The sequence below is a fragment of the Egretta garzetta genome, unplaced genomic scaffold, assembly GCF_000687185.1.
Source record: "Egretta garzetta isolate BGI_Z169 unplaced genomic scaffold, ASM68718v1 scaffold463, whole genome shotgun sequence".
In the NCBI taxonomy this organism is placed as follows: Eukaryota; Metazoa; Chordata; class Aves; order Pelecaniformes; family Ardeidae; genus Egretta; species Egretta garzetta.
In genome coordinates this window covers 423,117-450,391 of record NW_009259188.1, presented here as the reverse complement: position 1 = coordinate 450,391, position 27,275 = coordinate 423,117, and the positions used below count along the sequence as shown (strand labels likewise).

Here is a 27,275-nt window from a genome sequence, read left to right as displayed (position 1 = left end):
ACTGAAGTAACCAGTCTTGACACTTAACACTAATTAAATTTATTCTTTGTGACAATTATTTTGCTTAAGAACACTCCAACAAAAAGGCACTAATTAACGAGAGAAACTAAGACATAGAAGACTTTTGTTAGAATCTTAAACAAAAAAAAATTACAATGAAGGGAACCAAATTCCTTGCTACCTTGGAAGAAGATTGCCAGCAAAATAGACAAATGCTTGCTATAGGATGCATTTAAAAAAAACCCCAAACTTTAATACTTTGTTTTAATACTTTCAATATGTAGGAGGAACTGTTTTGCTTATAGTTGAGGTGATACCAGTTGCCATTAAAAAGCCACCCTCTTTTGACCATAATGAAGAGCTACTCCATATACCCACGTGAATGTTGTCTTTATTGGGAACTTGAATCAGCTTGAACAGTGAATCCTGTTCAAAGGTAACAGGCGTGCTGTTACAAGTTAGGGAGAGGGTGTCCAAAGGTACTATAGTGAAAAAAATGTAAGGTTTTCTTCTGGAGAGACCTATGTGGACAGTTATGCAGAAGTAGAACAGAGAGAAAATGGGCTGTTTTCAGTTCTCCTGTGCAATGCTTTAGGTCAGCTTCACAGCCTTGTCCATCATTCATCTGTATGTAGCTTATTTAACAGTAAAATCAAAGAAACTGTTTCTCTCTGTTCTGCATCTGGGTAGCTCACAGATATCAACTGCTTCAGATACGAACTTGCCTTTTCAGTAGTGGAGGTGAGACCTCTGACACATGATGTTTTATTTCATCAAGTTGCAAGTGCTATAATGGTGTTCTGCTTGGTGTCTAACGGGAAAACAGTATCACAGTTCTGAAAGTCACTCATGGTATTGTTGACTTAACACCAGTGTGAACCAATCAGTTTTCCTAAGTCAGAGGCAAAAGGGAAAAGAGGGACTTAGGAAGGATCCCAAATTAAATAGAGAGAGGGATGTTTTGGGTTTTTTTAAACTGATGTTCTTGCTTTATGACTCTCAGCGCAAGTGGTATTCCTTCCCAAGGAAGGCAGAGTGTTCCAAATAGCACTGGAAGTCCTCTCCTTGATTATCAATAAATTTATATACAGTCTCCATAGCCATGCTATGAACTTTCCCCTTGAATTTAAACAGCCAAATGCTAATATTATTGTCTTACTGGAAAATTACTGCTTTCTACAGCACTTCTCTGATGTTTTTGAGAATGAAAAATCTGAGATTTATTAAACAAGAATATATCTAAGGCATGGCTCTTGGCAACAGGAAGGAATGAGCTCAAACCTGTCTGTAGGTTGGTTTTTGTTCTTAATAATCCTGAACATCCCGAGAAGAATCTGTCCCCTTTTAAGTCTTTGGGAGACTTCACTTGACCTGTTTTGTCCATCTATGAGAGCAGTTTTGTTGTTCTTGTCCCGCAGAAAGTCCTTTCGCCTCCAGTTTTACCTTCCTGTCCATCAAGTCTGTAGGGATCACATAAAACGCTGTGCAAGACTTCTCATTGTTTCTCCACTCCCCTTAATAGAAGGAACTGTAGAAGCACTGATGCAGCGATGCAGAGAACACTCTCTTCTCCCATAGTATGCATGAAAGAATGTGACCAATGGACAAGAAAATACAGCTAATTCCATCAGCTGTAATAACCAGCTTTCTGCAAGGTAAAGAACCAGCCTTGTATCTGCCCCATGTCAATGGTGTTAGGTTACTCATTAGCCTTTCGCACACAAGGTGGTAGTGTCTAGGTGAATATTCGGAGGTGTTTTCCTTTCATGCAGACTCAGCTGGAAAAATACAACTTTGTTAACTTCCTTAAATTTGAAATTAAAAGAAGCTTTAAAAAAATAAAAGTAGGGCTCATGATGGCACTGTTTTGAAATCTAGCAGTAGTTCTCAGTGAGCAGTTGAGATTTTTTTCAGTAGGTACTCAAACATACTAATAATGTGAAGTCAGTGTGATGGTTTCAACAGATAAAAACCCCAGATCATAAAAAATCTGCATGTCCCGTTTCATGAAGTATATTCTTTTTTAAAAAATTCTTCATAAGAATACCTACAAATAATTGCAAGAGCAGTTGGATAATGTAAACTTAAGGTAGATTTCAGGAAGTAAGATCTCAGTAAAGTAACACAGGGTTTTTTCTTTATTTAAAGGTTTTACCATGGTGAAGTTCGTAATTATGTTGTGTATCTACAAATTGCAATCTGGCTTCCTCTTCAAAAGATCTTGGCTTAATGTATAAGTAGTGGTATTTAGAGTGGCAGGGTTTTTTTATTTTTATAATATTTTTTGAAATCTTTTTGAGTTAAAACAGTGTTTGCAGGAGAGAATACTCCTGTGAAGTACAAAAAAAAAGTTAAATAGGTTAAGCCCCCTGCCTTCTCAGAACTTTAAATGGGCAAAAACTGAATGCTAAGTATACAAAAAATAAAATCTAACATGTAAATTCAGCTGAAAGCTCCTTTCCCTCTAGAAGTTATTTAGCTCTTGGTGCAATGTAATTTGTAACGTTTCTTTAATACAGGTTTTCAGTTCGTATTATTTTGCATTGTGCTACACTTATTTAAAAACAAACCTCAAAACTGGCTCACTTGAAAATATTGAGAAATAGAAATGCCCAAATTGTTCAAATCTATTTCTCATTTTTCCCTCTGTACTTTCAGATTTTCTAAGCAGTGGGTAGGATATTTCCATATTCATTCCTCCGTCTCATCATAAATTCCCTAATCTGTACCATAATTGAGTTAAATATTGCCAAAATGTCTTCCGGCATGTTAAAATACATTTTAGGATGTGTCTCTGTCATCTTCAGGGGGGAAAAATAGCATGCTGAGTAGAATTCTTGTAAAATGAAAACAAAAGCTTATCAGGAGTTGACTAGCTTAGGCAGTGCTCTAAAATATTGTTCTATGTTTACAATAAACATAGCACTTGCTGTTTAGGAAAATACAAGCTGCGCAGTGAGGGTGTCTGTAATGTTGTTTCCACATGTCCACCATGTTTAATAGGCTTATTCTCAAGAGCATCATGAATAGGTCACTTTGAATGTCTGCAAGAAGAAATTGGCACCTCCCTGCAAAGTTATTACAAATATCTGTAGATAATTCCAAGGTTTGTGTAATCTTCCCTAGTAACTTCAGAAGTGTTTCCCACTGTCGTCTGCTTGTTTGTCACAGCTTATTAATTCATAAGAAGTTTGTCTGCTGAAAGTGGCTCAAAAATAAGCAGCAGGTGGGAGAGGAAGCCTCCAGATTACTTGCCCATATTTTCTCTGCAGACACCTAGGTTTGTCTTATTCTTTTCCCCTGACCTCCCAGTGTGATGTTTCTGTCCGTAAGATATTAAATAACCTAGAAATTGTGTGGCTTCCAAATACAGTTGGAGTAAAGGCTCACGTCAACATGGTCAAGGAAAGGGACTTCCAGTCCATGTTTTAGAAACATTTGTTTTTTCTGGGAATGAATACCATGAGCTTTGAAGGCATGTTTAGAAAGGAGGTCTTCACTATTGTGAACAGCCTTATATTTTCTTTCCGTTAATGTTTTACCCAGTGTTTTCTTGGTAGTTTGTTCCTTAAGGGAATTGAATTGCTCTAAAAAGAAAATTCAGCTTCAGATATTGCCTCTTTATTGAAAAAAACCTAACAAACATTTAAAAAAAAAAAATCACATAGTTCTCAGTCAAAATAGAGGGTATCTGTCTGCTGTCACCTTTACCAACATATGTTTCTCAGTGCTTATTCAAACTTGTGCACAAAACTCTGTGCATGCTTAATTGGACATTTTAATCTTTACCTCCATGGCATCAGAAATAGCTTTTTCCATAGGAGCTCTGTTCCACGGATGTCTGTAGAGCTTGCTTCAGTTCAGTAGGTAGTGAAGACAATTTAAACCATGATTGTCCTCTAATTCTGGTTACAGGTGACCTGCATATGTTAATTGTAATCTTTGCAGAGCTTTTTATTTTGTGTGCTGGTTCTCCCCTGATCTTTCCTAGCAGGAAAATAATTCTAACTTCTGTAGACCTTCGCATTTTTCAGGTCACTTAATAAGAGATCAAGATTCTAAAACATCTTCTCTAACTGTTTTGTTGTTACATGGCTAGATTTATCTTCTTAGTTTCTTTTGCCATTAATGAATATATGCCCAAAGCGTTTTTACTTTGTTTGGTTTTCCCCTGCCCACAACTCTTTAGGAATTGATCCCACTCATACTGTGTACAGCCTGCCTCCATCCTGAACCCAAAGAGAGAGATCAGCTTCTACACATACTGTTCAATTTGATCAAACGACCAGATGATGAGCAAAGGTGTGTTTGCGTTTGTGTTGCGGGACAAGAAGGAACTTTTTTCTTTGTCAAAGAAGCAGAACTAATAGAAACTGGATATTATTGGGTGATTTTAACCAAGTTTCACTTAAGCTGATATTTTGCTGATGTAGTATTGACAAATTCATGTAGAGTTTGGGACTTTCCATTTCCATGACTTGTACTTTCTAGTTACTGAAATGTAAGAATGCGCTTGGTAAGCTGCTGTGTAACGTTTCAGTTCCTTTCTTGTTTGAAGATGAACTGAAATGCTTTGTTAAAATGAGCTTTAAATCATAATTCTTAGTAACGGTTGATATAGAAATCAAAACAGCTTTTTTAAACCTCTTAGTTTATCTTGGGGATCTATATGTTTGTAAGTTAACTACCATGTTTAGCTGGGGAAAACAGAATGAGAAAATAGTACTCTTCCTACTTATGGTTCAATACTGTGGTAGCAATAAAAACTTCAGAAGAATGAAGCAGTGATTTAGTTCTGACAAGTGTTAAGAGCTTTGTTTTATTTTGGTTAAGACTTTGAAACAAAGTATACTTTTTATTTTGTTTTTGTAACTGTAGATCTTTCTTAGTACTCAGGAAATCTGGCTTTGCACTGATTTTGGTAAGAATATCCTTAAGGTTGAAAGACAGTACCTTAGCTGGTATGTTTCCTCCTCTAAATGTGGAAAATTTTCATATTTGATCTGCAATTCTTCCATGATTTCATTAGAGATGTTTTGTAAAACATCTGTATCTATCATTGCTCTATTCTGTCTTCAGACAAATTAGGCTTTATAAAATAGGTGGAAAGCATTTCTTTTAAAGATTTGCTGAAACTGAAGTGTTCTAGTGTCTTTCTAAATTGTTCCCATGGTAAAATTTAGAGATGAGGTACAATTGAAAGAGATGGCTTTGGAGTCAAAAAAATGCATAAATAAGTAAAAGCAACTTGTAGCACAGTGGCACCATGCAGATTGAAATTACAAAAAGAAGTGTCCTTGTTCTACTTCAGATTCGTTAGAAATCTGCTTCTGAAATGTCTACTGTTATCCAAAATGTTTTGAATGTCCCATGCAGATTAAAAAGCTAAAATTATTCTGTGGTTGAGGGGGGAAGTTACATCTTGCTTGTAGTCTCTTGTAGTTAATTTGTCACAGGATTGGTGGCCTATCAAGTAGATTTTTTCATATGCCTGTTTAGCTGCAGGTGTGTCTTTTCCAGCAGCTAAGAAGAAAATCCAAGCTTCTTTTCCCTTGAAGTTGTTCATTCTTTGTTGTGAGTTAGATGTTTGTATCTAAAAATAAGATTTTTCAACAGAAATTTGGGAAGAATATTCTGCCATAACCTCCAGGACAAAACATGGATATACATAATACACATTTCACACACATAAAAATCATAATCTGTTTTAAAGGTGCCATAACGCCTGACTGAAGAATAAGTAAAATTCCATCAAATAAGAGATTCTGAATACAAATTAGATAGAAAATACTTATTCAGAGTTTCAGTCTGGTTTTTCTACTTATATATTTGTATGGAAGTATATTATACATGCTTGGTTTTATCTAAATAAGTTTAATGTTTTAGCAGTCTTATATGATATGCAGTAAGCAAAGACATTCAGGTTTAGTTACCAGAACAATGGTATTAATTACCTCATATGTTATTTGTTTACCTTCTGCTATACTGTTCAGGCCTACATTATACATTAAGGTAGCAGCTGATAAAAAGTTGACTTTTTTACTTTGTTAAATGCAAGAGACTGAAATGTGACATTGCATTTCTAATAATGAACCCATTAAAACAAGTATTTTACTTTAAGTGTTTGACCTTGTAAAGTATGTCAACAATAATTCGGAAAGCCTGTGTTATACTTTTTGCCCATGTGAGAGGCTTTTTGGTGTATGCAGATATAGCATATTTCCATAATCTTGTATACTAACATTGTATTTAACAAGGCCACATTTATCCTCAAGGCCCTGCTCCTTAATGTACTATACAACTTTTCAAAATTTCTAATTTCTTAAACTTCTTATTGGACAATTATGTTGGTTTTGGAAGCTAAGGAGCCACAAAGAAGTCAGATTAATGTTGGAGTCTTTTAGGACAAGGTTAAAACAGTTCAAAATGTGAACTCTTGAAGATTTCCAAGTAACGTGCCCAGAAGCAGCACTCTTTGTGAAAATAAGCTAAAAACCAGTAAGCTTAGTGCATCTCTTATGACTTTTAGTCATATGATACCACCTTTTACAGAACACATGTAACTTGCTGACATGTTAAGGAAAGCTCCAGTAAATAAGTTTTTAATTTAACATTTAGGAGTGACAGAAGAACTTTGAACTGTGTGATATAAGATTTAATTGCTTACCAGTGCATGCAGTCACCTCTAGAAAGAGTTTGTAAGTGCTAAATTGTGTCTGTTCTACTCTAACATCTGCCTAGTTCCTCTAGCCTGGTTCTTGATTTCACTTTGGTTTCTGTACTGGTGAAGCAAACTAGTGCTCTGCTGAATCATACTGAACCATACTGATTTGCTTTATGTTCTTGCCTAAGTGATCGTAAGTGCATAACCTGGAGAGAGCTATCTGAGGAACGCATTCCCAGCATCTTGTTAGCAAAAGAGATCATTGTGACAATAAGTAGAAAGGTTTTCCCATATCCAGCCTAGACTGCAATTTTGCAGCAGCTTAGTGTTAACACTTTCTGTTTCAATGACTGTTGTTGAGATCCTTACAACCTTTCCTTCCCCTAAAACACTGACTGTTGTAATATACTTCTAAGATGGTTACAGTAAAATATTTAAAATGTTATTTTTTAGTATTTTTGGAATATATTAAAGTTCCCTACTTTCTAGGCACAGCAGAAGGAAATATGAGTTAATTTTGAGGTTTCATGGAACCTTTTTGAAAAGGTTTGATAAAAATAAAATTTTGATTTTAAGATTTCAAGCAATTATTTCTGCTATTTGCTTTTTTAGTATCTTGTAAAAGTATATTCTATTGCCCAGTTCAGCATGTAGAACCAAAGACATGGATTTGAATAACTATCTTGTTTGTTGTAGAACTCTGAATTACCACAGGCTTTTGTCTCTATATTGCTATCACATATCAGCTGTTGATTTCTTGACTCTTATCTAATCGTTGCATTCTTGTTTTCCCCCAACCTTTTTACCTTGATCAAAGGTCTGTTTCTCTGTATGTGGTAGAGGGGAAAAAGGAAAAAAAAAAAAACCAAAACCAACCAATAAACCACAAAAAAACAAAACCAAAGAGCTTGCTGTGATTGTTGGCCTAAAGAATGTAATAGACTATTTCTCCTTAGAAAAAATTCTGAAAGTGAATGAGTCTTTTCTTTTTTTTTTTCTTTTTTTTTTTTTTTAATGGACTATTTTGTATAACTAGTTAAGAAATAACCAGCAGAATCTCTGCCTTTCAACCTTAAGGGCATACTATTAGCTGCAGTAAATATTTAGGAGTTTAGACATGACTCTAAAATGGTAACAAATTAATTCTGGCTTACTTTCCACAAAGTAATAATGAACAAATTCTCAGTGGTGTCCTAATCTTACTGTGGAGGTGATAAATGAGTCTCTCGTGTCCACATGTTACTATTTGAAACTGGTTATTTAAGTGTTGATGTAGGCAGTAAAAGTAAATAGAACTGGTGAATTGCATGAAAAGTTGGTATCATTCCAATCCTATTAACAGGAGAAAAAGTTAGAAGTAAAAAATCTTAGCAAGATAAACACTCATTAAATACAAGTTAAAATATCACAAATGACAGTTAAAATTTCAATTAAATTGTACTTAAATATGTCTATGAGCCTATGAAATTGATGGAACAACATGATTTCTTACAAACTTTGAGGAAAATTAAAAAATGCAAAAATATAGATACAAATTGCTGAGGTGATCATAGATACTACTGATTGATTAATTGCTTCCCTTTTATAATGGGCTTTAGAAGATTTCTGACAAGAGTAAAGTCCAGTAGTTCGGGAGACATGACAGTAAATTGCATGTTGGAATGTTGCAAAACCATGTCTTAAAAGAATTAAGTTTCTTGTTTTGAACAAAGTTCATTGACTCTCACAAATGCTTCTAAATAAAAGCAGTATGCATACTTGACTAAAATACTGAGAGTATGATAGTATTAAGTAATTTAGATCCTTTTACTGCATGATGAATCATAGTATTCAGTAATAAGAATTAAATGAGACGCTTAGTCAGATTCCCAACCTTGGACATTAGGAAATCGGAGATTCCCAAACCAGAGATTCTCAGGTTCTGGTTCATGGAGTTTGGGATCTGCAAGTTTCTGGAAAAGGCATGTTAAATAGAAAACAAGATAGACTCATAGAATAGTTGGGGTTAGAAGGGACCTTTAAAGGTCATCTTGTCCACACCCCCCTCAATGAACAGGGACAATAGCGGCTTTGAATTCAAGATTCAGCCTTTAGGTCAGCATGCATGGTGTGAAATTTTGACTGTGGACAGTTACTTGTTGCCTGACAGCATCTGCTTTTCCTAACTTAAAGAATATATTCTATGTATTATAGAACTTTACTTTATAAACAGATTAAAGCTTTTTAACTTATGTTTTCAGGCAGATGATACTGACTGGGTGTGTGGCATTTGCCCGACACGTTGGACCAACACGTGTAGAAGCTGAGCTTTTACCACAGTGTTGGGAACAGGTAACTGATTATTTTGTGCTTTATGCTGGAAAATTAGTTAATAACAGAAATAACAGCCAAACTGAAATGCTCTTACTGTTTCATCTGAGACATAGAAACAGGGTGAAATGAGTCCGGGTGAAAATGCGTGGTATTTTCATACCATAATGAAGAAAGGGAGTTCATCATTGCCTAAAAGAGAGTGAATAACAGCCATGACAGAGTGGTAATGATTGCATTGATGGCACAGTCTTTCTGGTCTGATAATTGTCTACTGTTTCTTGCATAACACAGCAATCTGTGTTTCACAATAATTTCCAAGCTTTAATAGTCTTAATGCTTTCTGAAAGTAGAAGTACGTATTATATGCAGCTTTTGTGCTTGTATGTATGACTGATGTATCTGAAGGACTCGTGGCAGTAGTAGTCGAACATAAAATAAACCACATTTTGTTTTCTTAGTCCTTCTCACAAAATTTAAACAGCGTTTTAAAAAAAGTTTCACCTCAGTAAGAGCACATCTTCAAACCAGTTTCTTGCTAATTGCTGATGCAAAGGAGAAACCAGTCCAACTGTAACAGTACAGCGTATCAGGCTGCCAAGCCATATGTCATCATGCATTTCTTTAATGCAGTTTGCCAGACTTCATTTGTAGTACTGAAACCAGGTCATTATTTTCTCCGGCAAAATACCAGCTGAATCTCATTGTCACAAGACTGGGTTTGTGAAAGGAATTCAAAAATACACATGATTTTCTACCTTTTCTCAGTAGATGCTTTAATCTGCATTTATGCAGTTGGCCTCCAACCAAAATCTAGTTAGAGATGCAAAGGCCTGGGCCCTCAGAAGATTCAGCATTTTCATCCACGCGTTCTGGAGCTCAGTTATCAGGCTAGTCTTTCTGATATTTCTACCTGCTCTTCACAGACAGAATTTGGTAGCTGGCTCAGATGAGTTTAGATCAAGGCTCTGTGAATGCTTAAAGTTCCCTTATAACTAGTGACTAGTTAATTGCTTCCAAAACTGTACTACTACATATGAATGACAAAAGGAAAAGAAATGGTAATAAACATTTTACAGTTATGTGTAAGTTTCCAAGGGCTAAGAATGTTCCCTGAACACAAACCTTGCAGAAATTTGAGTCTTTTTTACCTCCAGTGTGTCAGTATGTCTTTGCAATATCAGGGGTGATATTTACATTTCCTTGCCAGTCCACCTAAACCAGTTGAAACTAATCTTTGCTGTTTCCCTCAGGTAGGCAGAGCTCCAGAAGGCAAAGTGTATCCCTGTTGCCAGTAGGGAATTTTCATTTGGAATGATGGCACATAAGTCAAAGATACTATAGTTATTAGAGCAGTCCATAATGTTTCTCATCTATGAAATCTCGATGCTTCCAAAAAAATTACAGGTGCCCTACTGGTGAATGAATGCAAAGTAATGATAGACACACTCAGATTTCAGTTTAGTCCCGAGGCTCATGATTTGTTCATTTGAGTCTCTTTCAAATGATCTTTGCCATACTTCATTCTTGAAAGAGTTCTTGGTGATTTCAGATCAGAACAGTGAGGAAGTTGAAGACATTAATACTACATGAGTGGTCAGGTACCATTGTTCAGTGTGCTGTGGAAGTCAAGATGATGTTGTCCAAAGTTGATATATACTACTATGTCTTCATGTGTAGTTGTTCCTAATCCAGTAGAATTGACAAAATCACAGAATGACTGAGGTTGGAAGGGAGCTTTGAACATCTTGTATTCCAAGGCCCCTGCTTAAAGCAAGTCAACTAGAGCAGGTTGCTCAAGACCAAGTCCAGTCTGTTTTTGAATATGTCTGAGGATGAAGGCTCTGTAACATCTCTAGGCAACATGTTCCAAGGTTAGGCCACTCTCCTAGTAAAATAGAATATCTTGTTATTTAATTTCCTCTTTTCCTTTCATTGGGCACCTCTGTGTTCTCTACCTCTCTGCACTTAGGTACAGATATTTATACATATGGATAAGATCCCTCCTGAGCTCTCTCTTCTCAAGACTAAACAATTCCAGCTCTTTCAGCCTCCCCCCATATGTTGGATACTCCTTTCTCTTAATCATCTTCATGTCTGTCCTCTGGACTTGCTCTTTGTAGTTGGGAAACCCAGAACTGTACATAGCACTCCAGATGTGGTCTCACCAGTGCTGAGTAAAGGGGGATAATTACTTTCCTTACCTGCTGGTGATGCTTATCATAGTGCTGCCCGGGATACCATTGGTCTTCCTTGCTGCAAGGAGTACATTGCTGGCTCTGCTTGGCATCTGTCAGGCCCTCCCCTTCTCTGCTAAGCTGCTTTCCAGCCAGTTTGTCCCCAGTCTGTCCTGGTGCATGGGAATTATTTCTGCTCAGGTTCAGGACTTTGAACTTCCTATGGGTCCTGTCAGCCTGTTTCTCCAGCCTGTTGAGGTGCCTCTGAATGGTAATATACCCCTCAGGATATATCAACCTCTCCTTCTAGTTTTGTGTCATCTGCATACCTGTTGAGGTGCATTCTGTCTTGTCACCCAGGTCATTAATGAACGTTATACATCTTCATTGTTGGCCCCAGACTCAACCCTTGGGGTGCACCACTCCGGACTGGCCCCCAGCTGCAACTTTTTGAGCCTGTGATTAGTTCAGCCAGTTTTCAGTCCACCTCACCTCACGTAGGGAAACAATACCAAAAGTCTTGCTGAAGTCAAAATAAACAATATTCACTGCTCTCCCTTTGTTCACCAAGCCAGTCATCTTGGAAAGCTATCAGGTTGGTCATGCGTGGTTTTTCCTACATAAATACAGGCTGACTATTCCCAGCCACCTTCTTGTCTTTTGTGTGTTTGGAAATGCTTTCCAGGATTAATTGCTCCAGCCTTTCCAGGAATTGATGGCAGCCTGACGACTGATGAGGCAGACTGGCCTGTGTTTTACTGGATCCTCTGTCTTGCCCTTCCCAAAGATAGTAGTGACATTTGCTTTCTTCCAGTCCTCAAGAACCTCCCCCATTGCCACAGCATTTCATTGATTGTCCAGAGAGGTCTTGTAGTGAAATTAGCCAGCTCCCTTGGCACCCATGGGTGCATCCCCATCAGGGCCCACAGACTAGTGTATGTCCAATTTGTTTAAATGTTTCCTAACTTGATAATTCTCTACCAAAGGTAAGTCTTCCTTGCTCCAGTCTTCCACATGGGTTTTAGGGACCTCTGACTATTGAAGGCAAGTCTTCCCAGTAAAGACAGAGATAAAAAAGGTGGTGAGTACCTTGGGTTTTTCCATGGTAAGATGGTTGTCTTACCAAGACCATATGCTGCATAGTAAGAGAGAAAGAAAGAGTTGCACCACATGCATATTCCTATCTCACCATTTTACCGTACTTTTTTTTTATTCACAAAGTACATTGAAACATATAATGTGTTTCATTATACAACCATTACACTGGTTGTTAAAGCTGACTCCACCAGGATGCAAACTTGCTTCTGAAGTGTCAGTATTAAATTTGTAAGGCAGAATTTTCCAAATGGCTTTGAGTGGAAATGGGGAGGTAGCACAGGATCAAGAGGTTCTTGGGAACCTCTGTTTTCAGTCACATTTTAGAGGCATGACATGTTTATGCTGGACTTGAGAGCAGAACTTCAATAGCATGCAAGTATTTTTTGGCTTAGTACGTGTGTCGTCTTTTGACCCCAATTGCTCAGCAAGACCTAGGGCAGCTATGCTACACTGGTTGGCTTGGAGCACTAGAGGGCACTTGTGTAGTTCTTAGAGGAACGGCTGTCCTGAAGGGCCACACAAGACAAAATATTTCATGACACGCCAGCTCAGAAGTTATTCATATTCTTTAGAGCATCCCCTACACTGCTTTCCACCTTTCTTTTTACTGCCTATACATACATGCTTCTCCAATTCTTCTCTTACTATAAGCTCTATTTTATAGGATGACTAGAGAATGCTGTATCTGCCTTGCCTTTATGCCTCAGTGCAAGAATTTGAGGCTGCTTAGTACCCATATGCAACTTCTGTAGGCACAGCCAATGTTTATCTAAGAGGTGCAGACATATCCCTCTGTTGCAGTTCATTCTAACCACATTTTGAATACTGGTTACTACAAAGCAAATAGCTATTCTGTTTCTCTTTACCAGATCAACCACAAATACCCAGAGAGACGGCTACTGGTAGCAGAATCCTGTGGTGCTCTAGCACCTTACCTTCCAGTAAGTATTAATACTGACTCTAAATACTTTGCTTGTGAAAGCAAGGTGATAACCTATTGCATAATGTAAATATCCATTATAATTTTAAATATTCCCAAGTGTGTGTGCTATGTATAGACAGTCATCTTGTCTTCTTTTTATCACATGTGACTTTCCATAAATCACATTGAGGAGATAGCTTATTATAAAGGAATACAGGTCAGTCTAGCTATAAAATGTGGTTTTTAAACAGTATGTTCTGAAAAAAAATCATCTTTTTTTTTAGTAAAGATGAAGTAAAGATAGTTAGGACCAATTAAGGAAATAATCTCTGAAAAATAATTGGCACCTAGTAATAGAGTTCTTCAGATGCTGTGAGATGTTACATGAACAGTGCTGCCAGTCAGAAGAAGCAGCAAAATTAAGTCAGTAGCAAAATGGAATTTGAAGCTTCAGAGAAAGAGGAAAACAATGCAAATTAAAAACCCACTTCTCCAATTTAGTGATGGAGTGATTAAAGATTCTGATTTAAGTCTAGGCCTATAGTAGTTTTTTGCTGTTATTTATTTTTGGTTCCATATGACTTAAAGGACCTGAGTTCTGTGCTTAGTAGGACATTTTCATTCATATTCTGTTGTGAAAACTGAGTGTGTAATATTCATAAAGGGATCTGTGGATCCGTATGGAAGGGATTTTTTTTTTGTGAGCACTAATAGAAGTTCACATTATTTATGAAAATGGATACAAACCTGCATTTCTTGTTTCATTGGATTTAACAAGTGTATTTCTTGTTCACAAACAGAAAGAAATTCGTAGTTCCTTAGTACTTTCCATGCTGCAGCAAATGCTAATGGAAGATAAGGCAGATCTGGTACGAGAAGCTGTGATCAAAAGCCTTGGCATCATTATGGGATATATCGATGACCCAGACAAATATCAACAGGTATAATTTGGTTTGGGTTCTGCATGTATAAAATGTCTTCTATCGCTATTTCATGAATAGGGGGATGCATGTATTTTTATTAAATCTTTCCAGATATTTTTAAAAATTTTGATAGTTTCTGTGAATTTTATTCTATCGCCGAGACCAGAAAGAAAGCATGTACTTACAAGTATCATTAGGACTTCAGGCATAAACCTGATACAGAAGCTTTTCTAATTCATAATTTGCCTTCAAGAACATACCACTTAATTGCCTACCTGTGGTACTATTAACCAATCTGATATCATCACTCACTAACAGAGATTTGTCTACTACAACAAAGCCTACTTGTAGTTCAACTTAATATTGCCTAATAATGTTTCAGGTAAGCGAAAATTAAGAACAACTAATCCTGTCTTTGAGTTTTTGAAGGCAGAATGGTAAAATGTGTCTCTATTGATTCTGATACCTGGACTGCAGAGATATAATAGCACAATCATTGAACCACCTACTGTTCACCTTTGTCGATGTGGTGAGAATATATGTTGAAAGGCCTCTATGTGCTACCTTGTTTTATTTTTATTAGTGTCAACTTTTAAAGATAGATGATAATATTTTTCTAGTCTGCATGTTTTGTGTGGGAAACTTCAGCATAAATTTTAGGAAAATAACTACATTCTTTATTGTCTTTTTCCAGGGCTTTGAACTGCTGCTTTCAGCATTAGGAGATCCTTCAGAACGTGTAGTTAGTGCAACACATCAGGTATTTTTACCTGCTTATGCTGCCTGGACAACAGAACTGGGAAATTTACAGTTCCATCTTATACCTACACTGCTCAATAAAATTGAAAAATTGCTCAGGGTATGTGTTCAGCTGTTTCTGCACTGGAGAATTTTCTTCGTATCTTTATTACATATGCAGGCTTTTTTTCAAAATAAAAAAATGTAAATAATTGCTACTTATTGTTCTATAAGGGAAAAATGTTCTGGATATTCTTGTTGTAACTCCATAACTTTTACTTGTCCTTTGGAAGAAGGAAAAAAATGCCAACAACAAAACCCAAAAACCCAAACATATTCTTCTTTAACTATGTTTTTCTTTATAGCCCAATAATCAAAGTGCAGTTCAGAAAACGCTTGGCTGGGGCTGTGATCAGATGATATGTGTTATTCTGAGTACATTTGCTCTATATTTAAATTGTTTTTAAGTGTCACATGCCGTAGTTTTTAGTAATGTACAGTATTATTAAACAAAAAAAATTAGTGGAATTGAATGGTTTACTTAGGTCATTTGTAATTATAAGCCAGTTTGTCTGCACACTTGATTTGTTAGATATCTGGAAAGTTCTGGAAAATAGGGTGTCTCATAATGATCTAACACGCTTAACCAGGATGCTTGTTTTCAGAGTACAGGTAACTAGTTTATTCAGTTTTTAGATGCATTGGTCTCTGAGAACGAAGGATTCCCACTTCCAAAATGTGCTCAAAAATGTTCTTTCAGAATATCAGTATGTTCATCAACATGAACTACTAAATGCCAAAGGCTATGTTGCTTGAATCTTTTGAGTAAAAGTGACTTAAGGATGACAAGGGGATTTGGATGGTGACACAAAGTAAGCTTGTGGTTATGATAAATTACTACATAATTAGTGTGTCTGTGTAGAAGCTCATCACAGATGTGTTGATATCTTGCCAAGGAATACATGCATAAGCAATGGATCATCCAAACTGAAAACTTTTTAAGTAAGTGTCCTGTTTATTCCAGGAAGGAGAACATGGCTTGGATGAACATAAGCTCCACATGTATCTATCTGCTCTGCAGTCATTGATTCCTTCACTGTTTGCACTGGTGCTACAGAACGCACCTTTCACAAGCAAGGCTAAGCTTCAGGGAGAAGTACCACAAATAGAAGGTAAATAATTTCTGATATGTGGAGTTTTTATAAACTTAAGTATAGCTCAGTGACAAATCTCAAATCACTATTAGCTGCAAAGGAAGAATTTCAGGAAATAGCCCATAGTCCACACTTAACTTGGGCTTTCTGTGCATTTAAGGTACTACATAAACGTAAGTCGCAGAATCTATGTGTAAACTTCAGATTTTTGTAGCATACTGTCTGTACAATAATGATTTACGTTTATGTCCCCAAGCATTTTTTTCTAATCCACCTGTTCTTTATGTTGTATTTTCATATATAGCAAGTAAAGAACAAGAAATTCAGGAAACCTCTGTCAGATTGTGAATTTTCTTTCTTTAGTGTTGCTGAGTTGACAGAATTATTTTCTTTTAAAGGCAGATTCCAGCATAGGAAGATGTGTTGTGACTTGTCATGACTTTTTTCCTGTGATCTGTTTTTCCCTTTTTGAGAAAACATCTTTCTACTTCCTTTCCTCCCTCTGCTCCTACTTCATTCCTATGAAAGAAATCAGTCTGACATGAACTCTTATCATATATTTAGCTAATTACAAATATCAGCTTATTGATGCAGAAGAAACATGTAACTTGTGAATATTTTTTTCCCCTGTATTTACTTAGCGGTGTTACAGGCAAAATCAATTCTTTGTGCCCAGTGACAGCTTTATGTAATACAATGAGTCTTGCAATGAAATACTTTGTTGTCCTAATACACAACACAAATTGTGGAAAAATGTACAGTTTTGCCCTGTGATTTGCATCTGAAGTGTTTTTTCATATTGGTCTTCCTTGGCAAATCCTTAAGTAATGCTTCCTTTTTGCACCCATTTCTACACTTGAGAGAAATTATTATCACAAAAAAAAGGGTTTGTTTCATCTTATTCTTCCTCTCTACTTCTTAAAGGAAGCTTTTGAAAAAGCAAAGCAATCCTTAATTGGACTTCCTAAAGGTTTCTGAAGACTTGATTTCCACCAATAGCCAATAATAGCTCAAGAAGGCTGGCCTCAGTTTCAGTTAATTCTTACAAATAAAAATATTTCTGAATTGGGAAAAATACAGCCTAGTGCAGGAGCTTCACCATCAGTTATGCATCTGTGTAATATCTTAACAGACTGAATGGCCTTATAGTGAAAATATTCCTGGATCAGCAGTCCTAGCCTGTAGACTATTTTCTTCTGTTACAAATACTTTTTTTAAAGGTATTATTGGTCATACCTGCCACATGCTGATAATAGTGCTGTGTGTGAGAGTGCAAAGAAAGGGTAATAACTTTAATAGAGAATTTGGAAAGTATCTAGTGGTACGTTACTGTAAGATATTAATGTGAAAAAGTTAAACATGCCATGGTAAAACTATTTCAGCTGACTTGAGTCATTTGAAGATGAGCACTTTTTCCCTGAGTGGCTACTACTGAAATAAGGAATTCAAAGATTTCAGGCTTCAGCCTAGTCTGACAGTTTCTTCTTCCACAAAAGTGGGGGAAAAAAATCTTTTATACTTTTCACTAACCTAGTAGCATTGCAGGAACTGCAAGCTTGCTTTCTTGAATTTTGCAGTAGAAAACATTATGGTCTTTTTGCTTAACTTTATTGCTGAGTAATCTTTAAGTATGTTTGGCATGAATTGAGAATAATAACACCAATGTTGGTGTAGCAGGCTTTCAATCCCCAGATATTTTAATGGTCTAGAATTTTTTTGAGGTCTTGCTTTTTACATGTAAATTATTATCTTCTGATAATTCAAATAATTAAGCAGTTGGGGTAAGGAGTGAGGAGTGTCAAAAACTACTTCATATATAAAGGTTGGAGCAGTTAGATGATTTAAGTATAGCAACAGAAGTCAGGAAACCTTGCCTGCAAGTCACTCTACTGTAAATCTGTGGCATGTTCTTTGGGATCATAGAATGGTTTGAGTTGGAAGGGACCTTTAAAGGTCATCTTCATCCAAGCCCCCCTGCAATAAGCAATCTTCAACTGGATCAGGTTGCTCAGAGCCCTGTCCAACCTGGCCTTGAATGTTTCCAGGGATGGGGCTTCTACAACCTCTCTGGGCAACCTGTTCCAGTGTTTCACCTCTCTCATTGTAAAAAAATTATACCTAGTCTAAATCTACCCTCTTTTCATTTAAAACCATTGCCCCTTGTCCTGTCGCAAAAGGCCCTACTAGAAAGTTTGTCCCCATCATTCTTATAAGCCCCCTTTACGTACTGAAAGGCTGCAATAAGGTCTCCCTGGAGCCTTGTCTTCTCCAAGTTGAATGACCCCAACTCTCTCAGCCTGTCCTCATAGGAGAGGTGCTCCAGCCCTCTGACCATTTTTGTGGCCCTCCTCTGGACCCGCTCCAACAGGTCCATGTCTTTCCTGTGCTGAGGACTCCAGAGCTGGATGCAGTACTCCAGGTGGGGTCTGACCAGAGCGGAGCAGAGGGGGAGAATCCCCTCTCTTGACCTGCTGGTCAGGCTTCTTTTGATGCAGCCCAGGATATAGGATAGGTTTTCTGGGCTGCAAGCGCACTTTGCCAGTTCACGTCCAGTTTTCAGATCCACCAGTACCCCCATGTCCTTCTTGGCAGGGCTGCTCTCAATCACTTAATCCCCCACCCTGTGTTGATACTGTGGGTTGCCCCAAACCAGGTGCAGGACCTTGCACTTGGACATGTGGGAAGATCACATGGGCCCACTTCTTGAGCTTGTCCAGGTCCCTCTGGACGGCATTGCATCCCTCAGGCTTGTCAACCACACCACTCAGCTTGGTGTCATCTGCAAACTTGCTGAGGGTGCGCTCAATCCCACTGTCTGTGTCACTGATGAAGATATCAAACAGCACTGGTCCCAAGACAGACCCCTGAGGGGCACTACTCATCACTGATCTCCATCTGGACATTGAGAAATTGACCACTACACTCTGGATGAAACCATCCAGCCAATTCCTTATCCACCAAAAAGTCCATCCATTGAATCCATTTAGAGAGAAGTATGTTGTGGGGGACTGTGTCAAAGGCCTTACAGAAGTCCAGATAGATGACATCCATAGCTCTTCCCTTGTTCACTGATGTAGTCACTCCATCACAGAAGGCCACCAGGTTGGTCAGGCAAGATTTGGTGAAGCCGTAATAATTCCATAATCTCCCTGTACCAGCATTTTCTCTTTTTAAGTGAAGGTTATGTAATCTCTTTAGAGATGGATTTAACTCACTGATTTTTAAAAAGCAATTTGATAACCTTACACAGAAGGCACTAAAGAGTTTCAGAGTTTCTTAGCTATCTTTACTGACATCACCTCCAAGGTATTTTCATCTTCTTTTGTTCATGATCGCTTGTTCTCTGCGTTACAGTCACTAGATTTCCTCGACCCGTATCGCCTCTTCAGGATGTGGCCATCATCATTGGAAGCCGTGAACAATTAGCAGTATTGTTGCAGCTGTATGACTATCAGCTAGAACATGAGGGTACCACAGGCTGGGAGACTTTGCTATGGGTAGTCAATCAACTGTGAGTTAATTTGTATCTTGTGATTCCTAACTTTAAAATGTGTCATAATTAAGTTCTTAAGCATGATTAACAATTTCACTATTATTAAACATAAGAATTTTAAGTATGATTGTGTTTAAGAATTAGAAAGAGAGGAAAAGATTGAGGTTTTTTTAGGCATTTTAATTTTTATTCTGAATTGACTTTGATGTCATTCAGAAAATACCTAGCAGAACGTGTAGGTAGCTACTTACTCCAAAAAATTGTTTCTTTCACCTTTGCACTAGTATACTCAATTCTCTGTTGAAGTAAAGATTGTTGTATTCTGAATATCCCATGAAATACACTGTTCTGCAGTAACAGATGTTTGAAAATATAGGTCAACATTTCAAGGGTTAGGAATTGTACAGAACATGTAGATAATTTTATTAGAACCAATAGTGCTGTGTGTATATATATTTATTAATCTAAACAGTAAATTTATACAAAAAAAAGCTGGAAAGAAACAAAAGATCAGAGTAGTGTTTAATATCCTTTTGTTTCCTGATTTTTAGGTTACCACAGCTTATAGAAATAGTTGGCAAGATCAATGTAGCATCAACTGCCTGTGTCCATGAGTTCTCTAGATTTTTCTGGAGGCTTTGTAGGACATTTGGGAAAATTTTTACAAACACGAAGGTAAGATACTAACTTAAATATTCTACAAAAAGAGTACCTTGATAATATATATTCTCCATATTTACGGTGTGTCTGAATACCTGCACTTTATGTGACCATTTGTATTTGCATGTCACGCTGATGCTTTTCCATAAATACATTTAAACCTACTATTTTAAAACCTTTGTTTGCATCCTTTTGATTTTTGGTTTTGACCACTCTGGAATGACCTCATCTTGCTCAAGAAGGAAGGATTTTCTTTTAAGCTGTATTCTTCGTATTTGTTTTGTGAATGGCATAGAGAGTGGGAGAGATCATCCTAATTCTAGTGATTTAACAATTTTCTTTCTTCAGAACAGCATACTGTTCAGTGTTTGTGGCATACATAAGTACTCCAGATGGTACTTGTTTGGAAATTTAAAATTAATGCTTCTCCTGCCTGAAATATTTTCTGCAGGTGATATCTAAACATTTTTATCATGGTAATACATCATTTTTCTCAATAAAATAACTTCTGAATATAATTTAAAAATATTTTAAAGGGAAATTATAAAACACAAGAGGATTACCTAAAGATAAAATTACAAAACAGAGTTAGCATTATGTGCTCCTCCAGGGAGGAGATTAAAAGCAGTCTCTGGTCTTTGAAAGGCCCTTCTGTAAGTTATTTTTAGAACCCTTGCTTCTATAAAATTGGTCTGATACTGATTATCACAGCTCTATTTTGGAAGAGAGCACTTTGTGGACCACAAAGTTACAAAACAAAAAACATTGGGTTTTTTTACATACAGCTTGGTAAGACTGTAAACCCTAAAGGCCCAACTAAGCATATTGCCAAGAGGCTTCAACTTTTGGTATCAGGAGTGCTATAAATATTGCTATATCAGCGTGGGTACTCAACAGAATTTTTCACTCTCTTATGTCATACTTTCAATTTTTGTAAAAGCTGGCTATGCTTTTCAAAGGTTTTTCTCTTCCCACCCCCCCCCACAAATGCACTTTTTCTGTTGTTCTAGGGGTTTTTTTATTCTTAACTTTTTCCTAAGTTAATTGACGCTGGTAACAGGTTTTCTTACATGGGATTCATCATCCTTTGTATAGGTAAAACCACAGTTCCAGGAAATCTTAAGACTGTCTGAGGAAAACATAGGTAAGTAGCTTTTTGCTGAAATGAATAAAAATTGATCTTAACCACAACTGGAAAAAAAATTGCTAATCTCTTGTTCAAATAACATCTTCAGACTGCAGTTCTCAAATTTGTCATCTTTCTGAAATATTGAAAATCTAATCTTAATCTGAATGGAACACTCTGAAGTTGTAGATTGTGTGTGTTAACTACAAATAAAATCTCAAATCCAAATATCACTTGATTATTTTAGCATGTGTGTGCTTGTATATATGTATATATATGTATTTAAATTCTTCATGTATATATAAAAAGGTGAATGTACATAATACTTAAAATACACACATAAAAGTCTACCATATATATAAAAAAATATATCGTGTATATATATTGCACATATATATCCACATATATGTATATATAAAGCCAAAATTCTTCGCTGTGTTTCATTAGATTCCACAGCAGGTAACGGAGTGCTAACAAAAGCCACAGTTCCCATCTATGCAACAGGGGTCCTTACATGTTACATTCAGGTAAGTTTGTTTTTCTGTTTCTTTGTTAAATGTATAATAATATGCAAAATTTATTCTACAAAAACCCCTTTTCGTTGAAAACTTACAGTGTTCTTGTGCTTCAAAGTTAGGTAGATAATTGGGCAGCTGTAAACACATTCAAAAGCAAAGTTTTCTAGTAAGGTTGTCTACTACATTTAGACGATAGTCATCAGTGTTAAAACCTGTATTCAATAAATCTGAAAATGACATCTGGTATCTTTACCATTGCTAACTCTCGGACATGGACAGCTGCCATGTGCCTCTATCAAAAATATTAATATTATTCCATAAATAGGTTCTTGGCCATTTAACTGTGACCCCTGCAAATATAATTTTGCAAAATGTATTGAAACAGATGAATCAACATTTTGGATATAGTTGGAGTCTTAACATTTCAGTGTTATCTAGTACTAAAATAAACACTCCATAAGTAATAATACCTTATCATCCAGTAACCAGCATTTATGGACTGGCATCTATGTAGCTTACAGGAAAAAATAAATAACTACTTCATCTCACAAATGTTTAGTGGACTGTGAACAATCACAAACTGTCAGGAGCCATGAAAGTGCTTAAGTACTCTTCTTAAAAGTTTCTTTAGTAAAACAATTCGGGTGATTTATGCACGTGTATGTGCTTAGCTGATGAAATACAGAAATACAGTCTCTTCTTGTGTTTGCTTTGAAAGGTTCTTGTTCTTACACCTCACTTTTGAAGTTCATAAGAAGATTGTTAAAGGCTAAATCTAGTTTCTTCTCATTCATAGTTTGTCCCTTTCATAGCTGTAGGTCATCACAACCACACTTTTACTGTATTCAACATGGTACGCTCTTCTTTCAGGAGGAAGACCGCAAGCTCTTAGTTGGATTCTTAGAAGATGTAATGACCATGCTCTCACTATCCCATGCTCCTCTTGATAGCCTGAAGGCTTCCTTTGTGGAACTGGGGTAAAGAATATACCTTGGAATTGACTAGATCTAAATACATTAGAAGTTTTTATTAAAAGCTGCTAATCTGCCTCTAATTTTAATAACTCTGATGCTTCAGATTAATAAAGGATATATTTGGGTTTTTTACTTGATGTTTCACAAAATTTAAACTTTTAAACTCTGGATTAAAAAGGCAGTGGTAAAAAAAATCTGAAGTGTAAAAAAGAAACACCAAAAACCAAACAAAAAACCTGCAAAAGCAGTCAATGAGAACAAAATGGGAATTAATTTTATATTTTCCATACTATTATGATGAGTTCCAGATATGTATTTGCATTCAGTTCAGTGTCATATTTTATTGACAATTATATTCTTAACGTTTTTTTTAAAAAATGAACTTCAAAATGCAACGTATTTTCCAGACAGCAACATGTTGCCTGTCCTTCAGAATGAGATAAATGTTATGTATCCTTCAGAAAGGATAAAGGTTGGAGTTTTAGAGTTGTTGAGCAATGGATTCTTGAGACTACATTTTGTAGGCAAAGGACGTGTTTGACATGTTCAGGGTTTGGAAGTCTGTTTGGGGTTTTTTGGGTGTGGTTTTTTTTTTGATTGCCCAACTGTTTTCTTTTAGTGCAAACCCAGCTTATCATGAGCTGCTATTAACTGTCTTATGGTATGGAGTTGTCCATACTTCTGCTCTTGTTCGATGTACAGCTGCTAGAATGTTTGAGGTAAGTGTTATCCAAACTTTTTTACACCCTTTTAAGACTAGAGTTTATTTTTACAAACAGTGATTCAGATAATGTTGCTACATTCTTGAAAATTACAAATGGCTTAAATAAGCTGTGTACTGTGTGATGGAGCAGGAATTCGTTGTGCAGTTGTTTCTGTAGCTGTCCTCTGTTCAACAGCACATCTTTCATTAAGCAATTTGTCATTAGCCACTTGCAAGATGCTTCCGTGGTAACTGCGTATGTGTTCTTTGATCTGCTGCTGACTTGATTGTTGCATTCCGATTATTGCATGCTGAAAAACATTTTCCAATTATGAAAACGCATTTCATTGCTAAAATGTGTTCAAACCAGAATTAAACACAGTGTCAAATGTGTTTGCTTAGGTCTGTAGATGAACATAAACAAGCATCTCTCTGACTTTTAACATTTGCTTTTGCTATTCAACACATCATTAGTAGCCTAATTCACAAGTTGTCGGTTTCCAGGCTTTTTGTATATGCTCTTACCATGCACTTGCATTCTAATGCAAACCAGTTTTCATTTGTGCCAAATATGGTGGTAGAAACATACATTTAAGCAATTTTGTATCTTTTGTAAAAATTAAAATAATTTACAGTTACTTTGCTTGCCACATAGTGACAGTTTCATCTTTCCCTTAACATCTGTAAATCTGTTCAGGAAAAGACTATTACATTTATCTAATAAATTTGCTTTTATTTCCACATCATGCCTTTGTTTCATCAAATGTTAATTTAAAAAGGCATATACAAAAAGTCTGGGACATACTCCACTTGCTGAACAAAGAGGTTAATTTTTTTGCATGTTACAAAGACAGATTTGTAATCACGCTATCACAGTCGTCTTTTTTTTTTTTTTTTTTTTTTTTTTTTGCGTTTCTTCCACGTTTGACTCACTTGGGCAGCTTTGCAGTTGGACCTCTAGCTGCCACCCTGTATCCATTTGCAAAAACAAACTTCAGCTCTGCCTTGGAAAAAAGAGCACTTAGCATAACCATTAGTGTTCTATTAGTGTTTGTTACTGCAACTCTGCAAGTCATTGCAGATAAAAGCACTAAACAACCACTTTAAGACAGATCCTGAAACTTCAGTTGAAAACATCCAACCTTGTCTTTTTTTTTTCTTTTTCTCCCTTTAAAAAAGGAGATGGCAAGTTTTGGTCACCTTAAAATATTTTTGAGTTGTTGTTTGAGGTTTTTCTTTCTTTTTTTTTATCTAACAAGAACGTTATTTATATTTTATGTTTGTAATAATAAGCTTTTTTTTTGTTTTTAAATAAGCATTAGCCAAACACTGTTTAGCCAAAACTGGCTAAGCTGTTGTCTTGGTTGCATTTTCTTTTAAAACTCAGCTGAATGTTGATTATTTTTTGGCAGTCCTACACGCTGTTTGACTCCCTTGTTCCCTAGTATGCTTCAATTTTTATGAGAGCATAGGCAACTCTGTTGCAGACACTTTTCTCACTTGAAAATAGTATCTTATTGCCACTTCCTTGATAAGCATAGCGTACATATTTGTACATGGCAATACATAAATTTGGGAAGTCGCGTGCATAAAGAGGTGGCAATAGTCCATTTGACTTTTGGAAGATGCCTTCTTCATTCAAGGAATTTCTGACATCTCAGAGGCTGCTGAATGGCCAAGCCCAGCGATTAGATCATAAGCTAAAGAGTATGTCGCCTGCAGGGCAGCTATATGAGAACTATAAAGATTCTGAGCAGCACAGAGACTGCTGTGATTTGGGCCTACCAAACCTTTACAGTCTCTTAAGGATTGGAAGGACACAGAAGCGATGTGGAGCCATTCTACCCCTTCTCTCCTCTCGGGGGCAAGAAGCTTTGTGCAACCATTTTTAAGGTGTAGTAATGCATGAGTAATGATCACGCATTGATCTAGAGGAATCAAAACAGGGTAAATTTTCTGTTGTCTGTCTCACTGTAACCTTACATGCTGCTACCCGGCTTTGCCCATCCAGCTGTTTCTGTTGCTTCTGTGTTAATGTTTTCAGTCAGTAGTTTCCCATTTGAACGTTGATGCAAACAGATTTGATTGCTGCTGGTTTGAACATGAAGCGCATAGTTGAGTTATAAGCTTTGTTGGTCTGTTTAGGTTTAAGGCTAGGAGCACTTATCTTCAGAATGACACTTGAGTTATAAACTATGTTTTATATGCTGTAAGACAGAAGGATGCTGTTTACCATGCTTTACCGTAATTCAAAGTGTGGCGGCCCACATAGTCGTGAAGCTGAGATCATTCTCAATTGTTTACTAATTATACAAATCCCAAGTGTTTTCTTCTCAAAGCACTACGTTACCTCTAGGCTTTTCTCAAAATTAAAATTAGTAAAGAAAACTCAAGTCCATGTTTGTTCAAATTAAAAATAGTAAGCATTCTTTGTTTTAATCAACATGAAAATTGGTAATATATGTATGAGAGCAAGATTGTCTTAGCCAAACAGTGAGCTATGTCCTTAACAATTCTTTGAAGAGTAGCCCATAAGCTCAACACATGAGCACTTTAAGTTGTTGCCACTGTCAATATTCATGAAATGTATTAATGTTAAAATGTAGTATTGAACTAACATTCCTAATACTTTCTGAATTACAAGTATAGGAAGTTGTAGCTTTTCCCCTCGAGATGCTTTGCAGCAATAATATATACGTTCTTACACAGCTTAACAATTCTCACCTCATTCTTCCTTCTCTAGTTATTATCTGTAAAGCCACAATATGTTAGGTGCATGCATGCACCCGTGCATGCACGCACGTACATGCACACACAAATATTGCTTAATAAAGATTACTGCTTTGTATAGAAGGCTTCTGGAAAGTCAGGTTCCTTCCAATCTTTCACAATTTACTTTGGTTTGAATTCAGAGTTGGTAAAGGAGGAATGCTCAAACAAATAGCAGAACGTAAAATCTGACCCAGTTAGAGGGTGAAAATATTTATTGCCTGCTGTTAGTATTGCATAGTATACTGGTAGCTGCTGCTTTCCCCTTGCCCTATAGATCTTACGTGTTCTCTTGTTACACTGCTGGGGGGAAAAGCCTAGGATTTAATTTGTGTTCGTGGTGTAATTTGTGTAATTAGAGCATAGCTAAATATTAAAAAGACATTTCAGATTTCTCACAGAAACTACTGATAAGCTTTTTATGTTTATCTCCTAAAACCAGCAAATATATGCAGACTTCCTTACATGAGTTACAAAATGGAAACATGAAGGCTTTCCCTTTCTTACTAATTCAGATAAAAAAAAATAGTTTTCTGAATATGCAGTGGAACTTGCCATTTTTTAAAATTAGTAGTTTTTCACATGTAGAAAACACGTAAAGGGCATCTGCTACATATGCAGCAAATGTATGCTTATGTATAGCTACATAAGTAATGCGAAAAAAAAATACACCTGGGAACATCTAAATTCAAACAATTTCCACATTTATGGGCATGAAATTTCACTATGATCTTAGTTTTTAACGTTTGGGATGTATTGCAACAAATCTATTTCTTCCTTAGTTTGCAAAAAGACTTGGTGAAATACATTTCATGGATAATCCAAGGATTCTCCATTTTCTACCTACATAGACCAGCAAGGGAAACTTGGGGCAGTTTTGCATACATGTTGCTTGGGTGGCGTTTAAATCTAAAATAGTCTTGAATGACTTTGAGGAAAGCTTAGTGGCATCTGGGAAGGTGCTGTTCGTCACCATCGTAAAAGGTCTGAAAGGTACTGCTCAGTGTGGGAAAACTACGTGCATTTGGCCTAGCTGAAGACATCTA

The 27,275-nt window shown here is 36.5% G+C and overlaps 1 protein-coding gene across 4 annotated transcripts in view; it reads left to right on the top strand.

Moving 5' to 3' along the window:
- Positions 1 to 27,275, top strand: part of RELCH (RAB11 binding and LisH domain, coiled-coil and HEAT repeat containing) — a 56,538-nt gene that overhangs the window by 11,030 nt on the left and 18,233 nt on the right. For 3 of the 4 annotated variants that reach the window (XM_035891312.1, XM_035891313.1, XM_035891314.1), the window contains exons 6-17: positions 4,190 to 4,302; positions 8,905 to 8,995; positions 13,119 to 13,190; positions 13,972 to 14,112; positions 14,789 to 14,953; positions 15,857 to 16,004; positions 19,341 to 19,497; positions 20,031 to 20,154; positions 21,235 to 21,283; positions 21,713 to 21,792; positions 22,654 to 22,760; positions 23,377 to 23,476. In XM_035891312.1, the coding sequence (XP_035747205.1) occupies positions 4,190 to 4,302; positions 8,905 to 8,995; positions 13,119 to 13,190; positions 13,972 to 14,112; positions 14,789 to 14,953; positions 15,857 to 16,004; positions 19,341 to 19,497; positions 20,031 to 20,154; positions 21,235 to 21,283; positions 21,713 to 21,792; positions 22,654 to 22,760; positions 23,377 to 23,476 (1,347 nt within the window). Of the gene's footprint in view, positions 1 to 1,522; positions 1,656 to 4,189; positions 4,303 to 8,904; positions 8,996 to 13,118; positions 13,191 to 13,971; positions 14,113 to 14,788; positions 14,954 to 15,856; positions 16,005 to 19,340; positions 19,498 to 20,030; positions 20,155 to 21,234; positions 21,284 to 21,712; positions 21,793 to 22,653; positions 22,761 to 23,376; positions 23,477 to 27,275 lie in introns of all 4 variants that reach the window. The other variant, XM_035891315.1, reaches the window with a different exon arrangement.